Raw genomic sequence first — 14226 nt, 5'->3', positions numbered from 1 at the left:
TACCGAATAGTTCTGAGTAGCGTTTCTTATAGTACTCGACGAGTTCTATCGAAAACTGTAAGGTGAAAAAGCGATTGGACCAACGGTTTGCAAGATACAGCGATATTTGTCGGAAGATCAACAATTTTTAAAGTGAGTATATCTCGGAAACCGTTGGTCCAATCGCTTTGAGCCCTGATACTTTTCGAGAGAACTCACCGAGAACTGTCCAGAACTCTGATCAGAACTACTCGGTACACCCAAAAAATTTTAACTTCAAATTTTTTTCCAAGTCCCACGTCGGAAAATTTTTTGAGAGTACCGAGTAGTTCTGATCGGAGTTCTGGATAGTTCTCGACGAGTTCTGTCGAAAAGTATGAGGGCTCAAAGCGATTGGACCAACGGTTTCTGAGATATACTTATTTAAAAATTGCATGATCTTACAAATTTAACAAATGTCGCTGTATCTTACAAACCGTTGGTCCAATCGCTTTTTCACCTGACAGTTTTCGATAGAACTCGTCGAGAACTATAAGAAACGCTGCTCAGAACTACTCGGTACTCTCAAAAAATTTTCCGACGTAGGACTTGGAAAAAAATTTGAAGTCAAAATTTTTTGGGAGTACTGAGTAGTTCTGATCGGAGTTCTGGACAGTTCTCGGCGAGTTCTGTCGAAAAGTATGAGGGCTCAAAGCGATTGGACCAACGGTTTCCAAGATATACTCACTTTAAGAATTATTTATCTTCTGACAAATGTCGCTGTATCTTGCAAACCGTTGGTCTAATCGCTTTTTCACCTTACAGTTTTCGATAGATCTCGTCGAGAACTATAAGAAACGCTACTCAGAACTATTCGGTACTCTCAAAAAAATTTTCAAAGATTTCCACTATTTTTTTTAAACTTTATTATATTTCAAAAATGTTTTTTATGTATCAAGAACTCTAGGTATTCACAAAATAGTTCTGTCAAGCTGATCAGAACTATGCGACCTTAAATTTCGTTAAAAAGTTAGCACCCCATTTTTAAACAATTATTAGAAAATGATTATTAAGCGCATGTGTCATTAAAAATCATAGAGAACTCTTCGTATCGTCAAAAAGAAGCAGGAATTATCATCAGAACTATTGTATCTAAAAAATAATTTTTCAAAAATTTTTAATTTTTTTTTTATTATTCGAAAATTTTTTTTACATATCAGGAACTCTAGGCAATCGCAAATTGAAGCTATTAAGCCGCTCAGAACTATTCCACCTCGAAATTCGATAAAAAGTTAGCACCCCATTTTTAAAAAATGTAAAAAGAATGTTTATTGAGCGGAACTCTTGTTGTTAACTATAGGGAACTCTTCGTCTCGTCAAAAGGAAGTGGAAACTCTAATCAGAACTCCTGAGTACTATAGTCGGGGTGCTAACTTAACATACCCTCGCATCGCAGGTTGTACATCACTGAATTAAATCAATAATCAATACTTTGACCATAAAGATATTTCAAATTCGATGGATTATTATATGTTTGCAAATTCCTTCTCGGATAGTATGGAGTGGTTTTTAAATTTTATTTGAAAGGAATTTTTCATTTGAGGATTGAATTGCTAAGTTTAATACCGAAAATTGGAAAAATTGGAAAAATCATTGCTTTTAAAGCTTTAAATGATCGCCAAAAAACAAATACGCTAAAAATACGGTGGCAAAACGTTAAAGATACCGCTCAATTATTCGAAGTAAAAAGTTCTCCTGAGGGATTTTTTGTCGAGGAAAAAACATTGAAACGTCAATAACTTGCGAATCACTCGTAAAAGTCATAAACCACTTGAATTTAACTTACGTCTCGAGTCTTGAAAACTCGCTCGTGTCGCAAAGTCGGTAAATACCGGAGAACTTTTCTTTCTTTTTCTTTTTTAGTAGATTATACATTTTTTAAATCCAGTTTCCGTGCATACCGACGCGTTAGATTTACTGTCGAAAGATAATGAGGATATAACTTTTATTCTCATATGTATTATACGTGTACATATATTCTCAGTTTTTTTATTTCATTTATTCTGTTTTTCTTTCTACATTTTATTCGCTGTAATTTCACATTCCAACTTAATTTGAATTTATCTTTAAATGAGAGAATAAATTTTTTCCCTCTCCCTCTTTCTTTCTTTGTTTTTTCTTCATCTTCTCCGGCCGTCATCGATAAGAAACGGTGCAGTTTTCGACGCGGGACGTGACGATTAAGTTGCAGCGATTGTTTAAGTTATCCGGCACGAGCGACGCAATAACTTGGGCACAACGCGAGATCTCGGTGCCTTAACATGAAGCCGATTAAATTACGGCCGTAGTCGACCCGCCGCGGCCGCCGTACGTTACGTTACGTACCTATGACTATCGATTACGCAGGGGAACACACTCACTCGAGTCCCTCCCGGGTCGACGCACGAGAACGCGGATCTCCGCCTCGACAGAGGCGAGAATTTACGAGCGCTTTTAGAATACTTACACTGTCGACAGTGTAAATATCTGCGACTTTCTTGTTAGGTCGAAGACAAAGAGGCTGATGATGTTTCGCTAAGTTTACGTAGACACTTCAGGTTGCATACATATATCAAGCACGTGTGTCTTTAATTTAAATGCCATAATTATAATATATGAGAATTTTAATGTTTGTGATCGCAGTTATTATCTTCCAGACCGCCTCGCATGTTGAAATGATTGAATAGATAATTTTGGTTGATTTTATGTCTGAAAAATCGTGCAAAAAGTTTGCGGAGAGTATTTTTTGGCAAATTTCTTGTTTTAAAAAAATTGGAATAATTTGCGACGTATTAAAAGAGAGTAAATAATTGTACAATTTTGATGAAAATTTTGGAAATAAATTTGTTTGATAAAATTATTTCACGGGAAATTCTGGTCTTAAAAAATCAAAATAAGTTATCGAAAAGAGAGGAAATAATTTTGCAATTTTGCTGAAGATTTTGGGAATAAATTTGTTTACGAAATTTCAACTACATGACAGATGATAGTTAAAATAACTTGAGGATTTCCACAAAGATATATCTATCCAACTGATTAACGTAGACATTTTGGGAGAAGGAGAGATGGAGGAAAGAAGAAGACAGGGGGATGCACCGTAACGTTGCAGCGAGTTTCGAGAGTCGGGGTGGCGGTCATATCGAATGCAGCAAGCGCGATATATGCTTCCGGTGGGCATACGATGGGCGGAGTTGTGTGTCCCGTCCGTCGGCGGCTGTCCCTTTGGTAGTTCTGCCGGGTATCTACCTATCTACCTGAGCCCCGAGGGAGCCTGCGGCCGATGGACGCGTGCTGCGTATTGTGCGTGAACGCGCGCGTGTATATGCGCGATTCCGTCGTGATTTCACCTAGGTATTGGTGGTGCGTCGCGTTGTTTATAGCCGCTTCTCCTCTTTCCCGCCGACGTGGGCTGCTGCATACAAATCGCCCTCTCGCTCGGAAGAGGAGGAACTCTCTGTCTCTCTCTCCTCTCTCACCTACGGAGAGAAAGAGAGGGAGGGAGAGAATGAGGAGGAGGAGGACGCTCGTTTACGCGCGCGAACGTCCTGTGCGTGCGCTATGTGGAAGAGTATTACGCGGTCGCGACGAGACGTATGTCAGTACCGAGCACCAGCGGATTTTTTACGACCCTGGGACTCCGGGGATAAAAACTGCTAGAAGGCTGAAGAACCGTTCGACGAACGTCGATAGAAAAGACGACGCCGTTCTGTCGCGAGAACGGTGAGGCCGGTTTTTTTTTTTTTTTTTTTTTACGTTCACGGTACACTTAACACGATGTCAGGCTCATTGATTGGTACTTGAACTCGAAAAGAGATAATCACCAATGTTATATAAGTATGCATTTTTTCCCTACAACTTTTACTTAAATTAAATCATCAATAAATATTGAAATTTAATGAGAAACGTTTCTAGTCGTTTGTCAGTATAAATACTGGAATCTTGACAGTATCGAATAATTGAATGTCATGAATAAATTGATAATATCGAAAATGTTCGTGACAGGAATCAATACCTCGATCACAGTTGTTGTTCAACGTTAAAATATAGTGCGTGTGTGTATAGAATACCTAGAAATGGAAATTTAACCAGAATGAGATTGCATACTAAAAATGTGGCATGTGTCGAGTAACATACAGCGATCTCAAGCGAATCTTTTATTGATCCAAATTGATTGGTTTTTTTTAAATACGTAAATGTTTGCACTAGTTATTATTACATGGAAAAAGTTTCATTTATTTGAAATTCGGATTGTTATGTTTTTGTAAATATTTATTTATATTATATATATATCAATTTTGTCTGAACGTATAATGTGCGGTCCACGCCTTTTTAATGCATATCGAGATTTGTCAAAAAAAAAAAAATTGCACTCCTACAATCTTTGTACGAGACAGATGTATCCTACACGCACTATATAAAGGTACGAGTATTTAAATATCTTTTGAATTGCTTCTTTTTTCGTAAGTGCGATTATTTAATCGTAAACATCTGTTACTTGAAAATTTTGATATCATCAATAATCGATGACGGAAACTGTATACGGACTCTCTTTGCGGAAGGTGTCGAGATAACCGTGGCAAGGTAACGTGGGCCGACAGACATACACCACATGGAAAGTAATGGTAACGAAGGTCACCGGGGGTCTTCCATAGATCTTGTTTGGAAGTCGTTAAAGTACCTCTTCCCGGAATTTCTCCGTATATCGGGGTAAAGATCGCATCGCCGCGCGAGAAGGACGCTCTTTCTCTCTCGCGCCTCTTCCTCTCTCTTTCTTTCTCTTTCCTCTTGGGATCCGCCGTCCGCTTTGCAATTCCGATCTTGCACCTCGATAGTTACCTCCGCTGGCGAGGTACTCCGTCCTCATTTTTGGTACCACACCATAGCGCGCCGCAGTCTTCGAGTCTCTTCGGAGGTCAACTTCGGAAGAAGCTATCGAGAGGCGATTTCAATATTCGATAGGACACGACTTGCTTAGGAATTTGCAGAGTGTTCTTCAAGGTTTGGATCACGCTTTAAAAGTAATCGTCTCTTCCTTGACGAATGTACTATCGAATTCTTTCTTTCGAAAACTTCAATCGATAGTTTTAGAAACGTGTTCAGCTTTCTTAACATGTGACACCTGAATTTCCACATCAAACAAAAAATTGTAACAACCCGATAAATTCAACTTACGTTGTAGCGTTTGTAATAAATCCATAAACGTATATAATAATCTTAATCCCTTAATATATACCATGATTTTCTGACCCTTTATTACGTACCTATAATGGATCAATCCTGAGTTAATTTTTATTATTTTCAAGTATATAAAGAATAGTAATTTGTATACAATATATACTTTAATATCTTTAAAAATATTTACAAAATTGTTAAAAAAGGAAAAAGAATATGAAGGTCATTAATATTAATCAAATATTCCTAGTATTTCGAAGAAAAGAAATATACAGGACACAAATGATTCAATAGTGTGTACTAATAAGAGTTATCATATTTGGATAAAATATATATTTATATCCGAATGTATCCTTTGAATTGCAGGCACTGGAAATACTTCAAATGACAACACCTATAAACCGTCCTTCCTCACGGATCAGGAGTTGAAGCACTTGATTCTCGAAGCGGCAGATGGCTTCCTGTTTGTTGTGAGCTGTGACACGGGCAGAATCATCTATGTGTCCGATTCGGTAGCGCCGGTATTGAACTACACACAGAGCGATTGGTTCGGCACCAGCCTATATTCGCAAGTTCATCCTGACGATACCGAGAAAGTTCGGGAGCAGCTCAGTGCGGCAGAGCCACAGCATGGTGGTCGAGTATTAGACCTCAAGACCGGAACGGTTAAAAAGGAAGGTCAATGTAAGTAAAGAAAGACAAACGAATCACTCGCGATTGTTTAACGGTTTTGCAGAGTTTCTATTTTATCGAGCTAATTTGCTATTAAGTTATTTTATTGTATCTTATCACTTTATTATTACTTTATTATAAGATTATCTTATTAGATAATTTTATTCAGATATTTTAAAGGTTATTAATTATGATGATCAATCAGGATATCTCCTATTTGGGGGGAAATATATTTAGCCAGAAAAAATAATAAATCTTCCGATTGCAGCCTCGATGCGACTGTGTATGGGCTCAAGAAGAGGCTTCATCTGTCGCATGAAAGTCGGAAATCTGCAGACCTCGGGTGACATGGCAGCGGCACACGGGCTACATCGTATGAAGCAAAGGAACTCTCTGGGACCTCCAGCGCGAGATGGCCAGAACTACGCGGTAGTGCATTGTACCGGATACATCAAGAATTGGCCACCCACCGGTGAGTTTAACATGGGTTTCATCTGTGCTGAGTCGAGAGAATTGCATAAAATCGTACGTCGATGTGCCACCATCGAGTAACGGTCTCTTTCTTTCTTTCTCTCTTTTTCTCTTTCTGAGCGCAATGTACAGCAGACCCCAGCTTTCTATTTTAAAGCGGGGGAGACGTCGCGTCTGAGGAATACGAACGAACCGTTCCTGGAACACGACGGAACGCGTATACCACGTGTGTACTGTAAATTAAGAACCGTCGTGACTGAATTTTTCGACTCAGTATCTTTTGTTAAATATTCCACATTTAATTTAACGTGTCGTATTTGCTTTCGATCAGCTATGGAAAGTTAGTAACATAAAAACTAGAAAAATACGACGAATTTGTATATTCAAATGATAAATCTATCCGATTTAAGAAAAGAAAGAACATTATCAAATGTGTTTCTCATTGATTATATACGTTCGCTGGTCTGAAATATTTTCTCTGTAGAACACTCGTTTCACCACTGAATGGAAAGTCACTATTAAAAGTCACAGCGAGGTAGTTAACGGTTGTTAACATATTTGTTTAATATTCATGATCACGTGCGTAGCTTTTTTTGTTCCGATAGCTTTGTGGCAGCCGCTGATTAATTCAACCTTATCGATTACGTTAAAAAAGAAAGATACAGCGGTGTCTTTGACACACATTAAGTGCGATAGAGGTGTAATAAATTGACCGCTTCACAATTTTTGAATTTCAAGATGTATGATATCAATAATGTTTTTACATTTTAGTTTCATTACAATTATAAATTATTATCGACTATTATTGTGATCACGTCAATTGTATTAGTATGAAATTTTTAACGTAGTTTTTTTTAGTATGTAAGACGAAATTTGTAGAGCCGATCAACGGGAAATCATGAACTGATTCATGATTTTACGCTGTAGGTGATTTTGTTCCCCCATGTGTACCAACTATGGGTCTAGGTGACAGAGGTCCCGGGGGCATTCAAACTGGTCCAGACGGTGTAGTTACGGATGAAAATGCCTCCACGCATTGCTGCCTTGTCGCCATTGGGCGATTACAGGTCACTAGCACACCAAATAGTAGCGACTTAGCAGGTTCTAATAGCAATAGTGGTAAGTATTGTTTCATTAACAATTTAATTGGAAATTTTGGCTCCTGTACATGGAAACGTTTGCCACGCGCTAAGGCGCGATGTGATGCTAATCGCTCTTATGAAAGAGCGATAAATTGATTGGCTATCGTGTCGTATCTTGTCTGTGTGCAGAAATCATTTGACAAATTAAAATTCACTTTAATAATAATAATAATGTAAAAGATAATTGTTTTCATCATAAATTATGTTTTTGTTCGTTGTAGAATTTATATCACGTCATTCTGCAGAAGGTAAATTTACTTTCGTGGATCAAAGAGTTGGCGGAATTTTGGGTTATACTCCATCAGAACTTTTAGGTCATCCTTGCTACGAATTTTTCCATCCGGAAGATCTGACACATATGCGAGAGAGCTTTGAACAAGGTAATACTCTGTATTATATTACGACTCACATGTCTAAATGTGTGTTTCTATGTATATTATTAACTTGTGGCTGGTTTTCTAGTGTTGAAGTTGAAAGGACAAGTCGTGTCTGTAATGTACAGATTTCGGGCTAAAAATCGTGATTGGGTGTGGTTGAGGACGTCGGCGTTTGCGTTTTTAAATCCATTCAACGAAGACATCGAATATATCGTCTGCACAAACACTCATGCAAAGTAAGAATGGAATTAGATTTAAAACCTTAAAGTGTCTTATATTTATATTTTTTATTTTTTTTTTCTTTGAAAAAAAAATATTCGCATGTTTTTATCCAGGTCATTTCATCCTAGTAGCGACGGTCAAACGGAAAGCGAAGCTGTACCTGCATATGGACAACCTGGTCTAGATTATTCTCTTCAAAGACATCCTACCAGGGATCCGTTGTACTCTGCACATCACATGATGCAGCATCCAGCTGCTGTAGCTACAGCCAGTAAGACAATTATCGCATTTTCTTTATTATTTTTTACATTTCACACGTCAAACATTGAACTCGTGTTATTTACAGGTCCGCAACAACCGAGGCCGTCCAGCACACAGAACGTATACCAGAGCTACGAGACTACGCAGTCGCCGATAGCTTATGGATCACCTGGACAACAAAGCGCGTCTTCGTCGGTCTTAAGTAGGATTCAGAAGCCGGCTAATACATCTCCAACTCCGCAACCATGGGCAATTGGAAGACAGGTATTTAATTCCTCGTTTTTCAATAAATTCGAAAAGAAACAAATATCTAAGACTACTACGTTTTCCAATAGCAACCTGTAACGGAAGGTTACCAATACAGTCAATTAAGTCCATCGAGATCACCGAGCGGGCCGACGTATACTCAGCTTAGTAGCGGTGCGAGAACACCAGCTACACAGCAATATCATGCAGTCACAACAGTGCCTAATAATCCTGGTTAGTCCAACATACCTTATTCTCCATAATCTTGTCCTCCAAATATACAAAATTGCAAAGAATCAAATGTGCATTTGTCGTCAGGTATGTGGGGTTGGCAAAGTCAACAACATCAAACGCAGCAACCAGACGGACAAACCGGCGCTCAGGTGTCCGCACAAGCGCAACCACCGCATCCTGGACAGGCGGGGCCTGGTACACAGCCGCAAGAGCTATCTGACATGTTGCAGATGTTGCAAGATCAAGGTGGCTCGTCCGGCTTCGAAGAACTGAATATGTTCAACACTAACTTCGAGTAGCAACGAGAAAGGCGATACGCCTCTGAGAAGCAGCTTCTACTTTAGAGGAATTCTCTCTCCTCGAAGCTTTCTCCGGCTGTTCGATATCACTTCGGGGATTTTGATCTTGGGCATCGCAATCCGCACTTTTACATCAGCATCCGGAGGATCAGCATCGTTCATGGAGAAAGAAGAAACGCGATTTAACAATTTAGCACCGCATATATAGACTCTGCAAAAACGATCGCACTGGGATTAGGACAGCCTAGTCTACTGGATTATTTACATATTATACATCGTATTATAATGAGATTTCTGATTCATTGTCATGGGTATCAGATGCTGTCGTCATACGTTTCGATTGTTTGAAATAATTATCCAAACAAACATGGTTTTCCTGGGAATCAAAAGGTTGGTAAAAAAAATATGTTTTAAACATGTTTTAAAACATGCTTAATCGATGTTTTGAATATGTTTTTAATATTTTTTTTTTCTAAAAAAAACAAGTTTTATTCTTAAAAAAAAAAACATTAATTTTTGTCAACTCTATTGGAAATACCATTAAAAGATCAAAAGCAACTATACCGTCATGACGATTATTGATTAGTGCTCGAAATGAATTATAATACGCACAGATGGGCTATCCACATTTGGCATAAGCTATTAAAAAAATAAAAAGTTTTACATTTATAAATTTTACATTTGAAACTAAAAGCGTAACCAATGAAGATACTAATAACTGAGGAACGCTTTCAATGGTTGCAGTGATTTAGATGATTGTACTCTAATAAATTTGAAATTAAATCGAACTTAATTCCGATTTTATCAAATCTACTCGTAACGGTGAAAGTTGTGTATAAAGTTGATTGATTAGTTGAGTGAATGGCCTATAAATAAATCCATGGCCTTGTTACAAGTATTCTAAATATATGTAAGCATCTGTGCTTATTATACAAATCAAGTAACGTAATTTTAATTTTCATGACAATTTTCACTGGAATATCATGCGATTCGATAAATATTTAACGAAGGAAAAGGAAAATGAAAATAACAAGTGTACTCTAAACAATAAGAAAAAATATTTTTAAAAAAACTTCTCAATCAAAAATATATACACAAATCACGGTAATTTTAATACCAGCTTATCATTAGATTTATAAGGTTAGCTTAATTATTTTAATTTAGATCTTTGTAATTATAAACAGTGCAATCATAAACCAACACGCGATAAGAAATCGTTCGAAACATTGACAATGTACAAAAATTGTGTAATCCACCTTTGCTTCTCTGTGCAAGACACGTTTTTAGATATTCTTAAAGAAAAAAATATAGATAATGTTACACATATGAATAATTGCATTTATAAGTAACCACGTGTGACTTAGCGCGTTTGTACATGTTTTAGCAAATTTTGACAAGCACATTGAAACGAAATTGCAGCATATCATGATGAATTGGGAACATTTTTCACTAATATACGAACTATACATATACGCATGATTTTTTTAATGATCCTACATCGTGACGAGAATAATATCATCACTTTTTGACAATAACTAATATATTGGACCTGATGCAGGTATCAATATTTATATGCGAATGTTAAGTATGAATTCGTCTCTATCAAAAAAAAAAAAAAAGATTACTTCGCAAATCCCTTATCCATTGTTATATATTCCTTCGCACAATATCCATTTACATATTATAGCTCCACAAAAAATCGCGATTAATATGATTTAAAGAGCAAAGGGTGTTAGAAATGCATACGTATATCATCAGTAAGTTCTTTAATAATTCTTGCTCGTTCTTTTGCAATTATATATATTCAATGATAAAAAAAAAAGGCAATAAGATAATAAACAAACAGCATGGAATCTTCAAAAAGGGGAATTATGAAAAATATAACACAATTTTTAATTTAAATCTTTAAATTTAAAATACAAAATTTACAATTTCAATTTTACAGCCGAAGTAACGTTAGTTTTTTTCTTCGACAAATTATCCTTTTTAATTTTACTCTTAACTTGATCTTGTAATTGCGTAAAAAATGCAGTCGAGGACTTTGCAACTTTATGCGTTGTTTCATTTAACTTTGTAACGTTTCTGTCTTTAGTTATTTTCTTAACTAGTGCAGCTTTTTCTTTCTTGTCTTTGTACTTCTTAGCAATTCCTGGTTGCAAGGATCTTAATTTATCCTTCTTTTCTATTGCCTCTTGTTTGGCCCGTTGCCTCGATTTCTTTCGTCTTCTCTCGCGCTTCATATCCGTTTTCGTTCGTTCTGATTTACCAATAAGATCACCACGTTCTTTAACTGGAAATAAAAGTTATAAATAAAATTAAAAATACAATTATAAATTAATGATATAGTCGTATTAAATATAATACGATAAATACTTTTAATTTCTTCAGGCGCTAAGAGTGTTGCATCAGTGGCAGTGACAGGTGCTACCTCTTCCATGTTAATTGCAGGTACATTGCTAATGATTTTAATCTCTGGTTTAGCCTAAAATCGTATATATTATATAACTTATCATACATATTGTATCTTAAAATATATTTGATGCAAAACGCGTTACCTCATCTTTCGATAAAGATTGGAAACCATTAAGAATATCTCAAAATATAAATATTTTGTAACAAAAGTATAAAATTATTTGCACAAATTGCAAGAATAGTTTCTATTTATAAAGAAACATTTATCTTAGAATAAGTATTTTTTAATTATAAATATTTATATATATATTATTAACTATATTACATCCATATAAGCTCTGACTGATTTTTAACTTAAATTATGACAAATCTTACCATCTTGGGGGTGTAATGATAATTAGCCAACGCATCCAATTTTGATATCAGAGAACGCATCATTTGTCGAATTTCATTATGCATTTGTGGCGTTTCTTCTTTTTTTTCATCGTTCTCTGGATCTAATGTTTGCTTTTGCTTCAGGTACTCTTTTTCGTAAATTTGCGACAAACTTTCTTTGCTCTTTTCTTGATTTAATATCAATTTTTTCTTATATTCTAAGGGTGTCTCGACTGGTTTGAATTTTTTCTCGACATCATCCCAAGCTTTATCCTTAATCCGCTGCTTTATTATATCTTCCAGTTTCAAAGTGGTCTCTTCAGTTATCACAGGTGCTGGTCTTCTGTTTACATCGACAACCAGAAACTCCTCGAGCAAGGAATTCTGTGGTCGATGTGGACCACTCACTTCCCCTTTCAATTGCCATGGTTTCTCGCTAATTGCTTCAGCTTCTAATTCTTTGATCCTCATTAACAGCCTTTCTTGACGAGTCTCCAAAGTAGATTTCACCTCTGTATCTTCTTCCATCTTTTCTTCTTTGTCTTTCTTGTTAAGATGCGTTTTATTTTCCAAGCTATCTGTCTCGTCTGAATCATTTGTAAGATTGAATCTTACTTTTTTAATTGTTTGATCTTCATCTTCTTCATCAAGATCCATTTCTTCGTCTTCTGATCCTTCCTCTTCAGAATCTTTATTATTGTCATTGTAATCTGAATTTTGGCTTTTGTTAGCTTGCTCATTTTCACTTTCAGGACTATCGAAAAAATCTGCATACCTCTCACCATTATTTCCATCTTCCTCTTCGGAAACGTCATTAAATAAATCAACTGATTCATCATCAGATTCAACATTGCCTTTTTCTCGTTCCTCTTTTCTTTCTTCTTTAGTTAAATATTCATTTAGCTCTTGTAACTTGAAAAATTTATCGTCTACAATAGAGGACGTTTTCTTATGTTTTTTCTTTGAATTACTTTTAATTTCTATATCCTCGTCCTCTGATTCTTTCTCATCAGACATGCCTTCAGCCTCTGGAGCTAAATTATCATTTTCAATCTGTATTGGTTCACATTCAGGTTTCCTGGAGCTCACTGGGATCATCAATTTTTTACCTCCAGAAAAAACTGAAATATAATTTAAAATGTGTGCTATCTCATTTTCGTTCCGTAGTTCCAATTGTTGCCAGATTTGCTCCTCATCAAAGCCTTCTACTACTAATTCTGAATACAACGCATTTGTATTCAGTGATGCGATTTTCAACAGGTTTACAGCACTCGACGGTAGCGCCATCTGTCGGCGGCCTGGCGCAACTGGTAGCACACACAAGCAAAGCTCTTCTTCTTCTTCCTTAAATAATGGCTCCCTCCCCCCCGCTTCCAAGCCACCAAGCCTCCAAGCAATGAAATAGGAGGTCGATAGGAGGCCAGATCACGTCTTTAAAGTAAACCGTACAAAAATATGAAAACAAACGAGTGATGCAATGCCCGTGAAAATGGCGTTGCTCGACCGGTTTCCGGGCGCCTACGTTACGGCATCATCACGTCGCGATAACGCGGGTCATAAGAGCCCTAGTCGAAAAGTGCAAAATGACGAACAATCGAGACGAGCTCGTCCGCAGACGCGCATCTGTGTGACGCAATGCACAGTCAAAGTCGGCGACACTTTCAAAAATATACAATGGAAAGCACCCGAACCGAAACACGTCCGTCACCGTCGCGGTCGGATGGTTCGTCGGAACTCACAAGCAGAGCACGTGTACTGTCCGACGTCCGTAGGATGCGCAGTCGTTCATTTCACGTGATGTCACCAGATGTCACGAGCCAATCCACTACGGTCTATGGCCCGTATTCGGAACGCGCTAACAACTAGAGATCCTATAATAAGAGTTTGGCCAAAGCGGGCCCAACTTCTGATTGGTTCTCTACCTTGGTCCATTCGGCATTCTTCGGATAGCTTTGTACATTGTCGGAAAACGAGTTCGGAGAATAGAAAGAGACAGATAGCGTAATACGAGAAAGAAAGCATATCTGTTATCTCCTTCTATCCGCCATCTTTGGTCCGCTTTGGCCAAACTTGGTAGTACAAAACTAACGTAGAAAGTCGGCTACAAGCGCGAGTTTTGATTGGCTGCTGCTCTTCCGCTTACCGTTTTTCGGTCAAGATGTGAACCCGCCCTAAGGATTACAACAAATTGCAGAGACCCGATATATAACGTCTAATATCCAATAAAAGTATTTGTTTTCTAGGGATAAAAAACATTCCTAGCTAGATTCTTTAAAAATACTTTCCTATATCGATATATGAATATATTTGTATAATTACGCGCACAATTCATTACGTTTGACTTTC

At 37.1% G+C, this 14226-nt stretch overlaps 2 protein-coding genes across 6 annotated transcripts in view; one reads left to right on the top strand and one right to left on the bottom strand.

Annotated features, from left to right (window-relative positions):
• The window catches only part of tgo (Aryl hydrocarbon receptor nuclear translocator homolog tgo), a 39251-nt gene extending 29782 nt beyond the window's left edge, over positions 1–9469 (top strand). The window contains exons 3-11 of one of the 5 annotated variants that reach the window (XM_018539626.1): positions 5536–5853; positions 6110–6313; positions 7240–7431; positions 7676–7834; positions 7917–8067; positions 8167–8324; positions 8400–8578; positions 8650–8794; positions 8879–9469. In XM_018539626.1, coding sequence (XP_018395128.1) covers positions 5536–5853; positions 6110–6313; positions 7240–7431; positions 7676–7834; positions 7917–8067; positions 8167–8324; positions 8400–8578; positions 8650–8794; positions 8879–9093 — 1721 coding nt within the window. In that variant the 3' untranslated portion in view covers positions 9094–9469. The remainder of the gene's footprint in view (positions 1–5535; positions 5854–6109; positions 6314–7239; positions 7432–7675; positions 7835–7916; positions 8068–8166; positions 8325–8399; positions 8579–8649; positions 8795–8878) is intronic. The other 4 variants (XM_018539631.1, XM_018539630.1, XM_018539629.1 and 1 more) reach the window with 4 other exon arrangements.
• A 1549-nt stretch (positions 9470–11018) lies between these two features.
• LOC108773778 (U3 small nucleolar ribonucleoprotein protein MPP10) lies at positions 11019–13594 on the bottom strand. Its single transcript, XM_018539706.1, has 3 exons — positions 11881–13594; positions 11467–11575; positions 11019–11383 (listed from the first exon to the last, which is right to left on the bottom strand). The coding sequence occupies exons 1-3, from the start codon at positions 13165–13167 to the stop codon at positions 11019–11021; spliced, it is 1761 nt and encodes a 586-aa protein (XP_018395208.1). The 5' UTR covers positions 13168–13594.
• Between the last annotated feature and the right edge of the window lie 632 nt (positions 13595–14226).

Source organism: Cyphomyrmex costatus, unplaced genomic scaffold (genome assembly GCF_001594065.2).
Source record: "Cyphomyrmex costatus isolate MS0001 unplaced genomic scaffold, Ccosl1.0 scaffold219, whole genome shotgun sequence".
NCBI classification, from domain to species: Eukaryota; Metazoa; Arthropoda; class Insecta; order Hymenoptera; family Formicidae; genus Cyphomyrmex; species Cyphomyrmex costatus.
The sequence above is the reverse complement of the archived record's forward strand: the minus strand, read 5'-3'. Positions and strand labels throughout refer to the sequence as shown.

Excerpts from the sequence above, each read along its gene's own strand:
- LOC108773778 (XM_018539706.1), bottom strand. The coding sequence starts at position 13,167 with ATGGCGCTACCGTCGAGTGCTGTAAACCTGTTGAAAATCGCATCACTG. Across the intron at positions 11,576-11,880 it reads ATCATTACACCCCCAAGATG|GCTAAACCAGAGATTAAAAT; the intron begins GTAAGATTTGTC and ends ATACGATTTTAG. Across the intron at positions 11,384-11,466 it reads AGCGCCTGAAGAAATTAAAA|TTAAAGAACGTGGTGATCTT; the intron begins GTATTTATCGTA and ends TTTTATTTCCAG.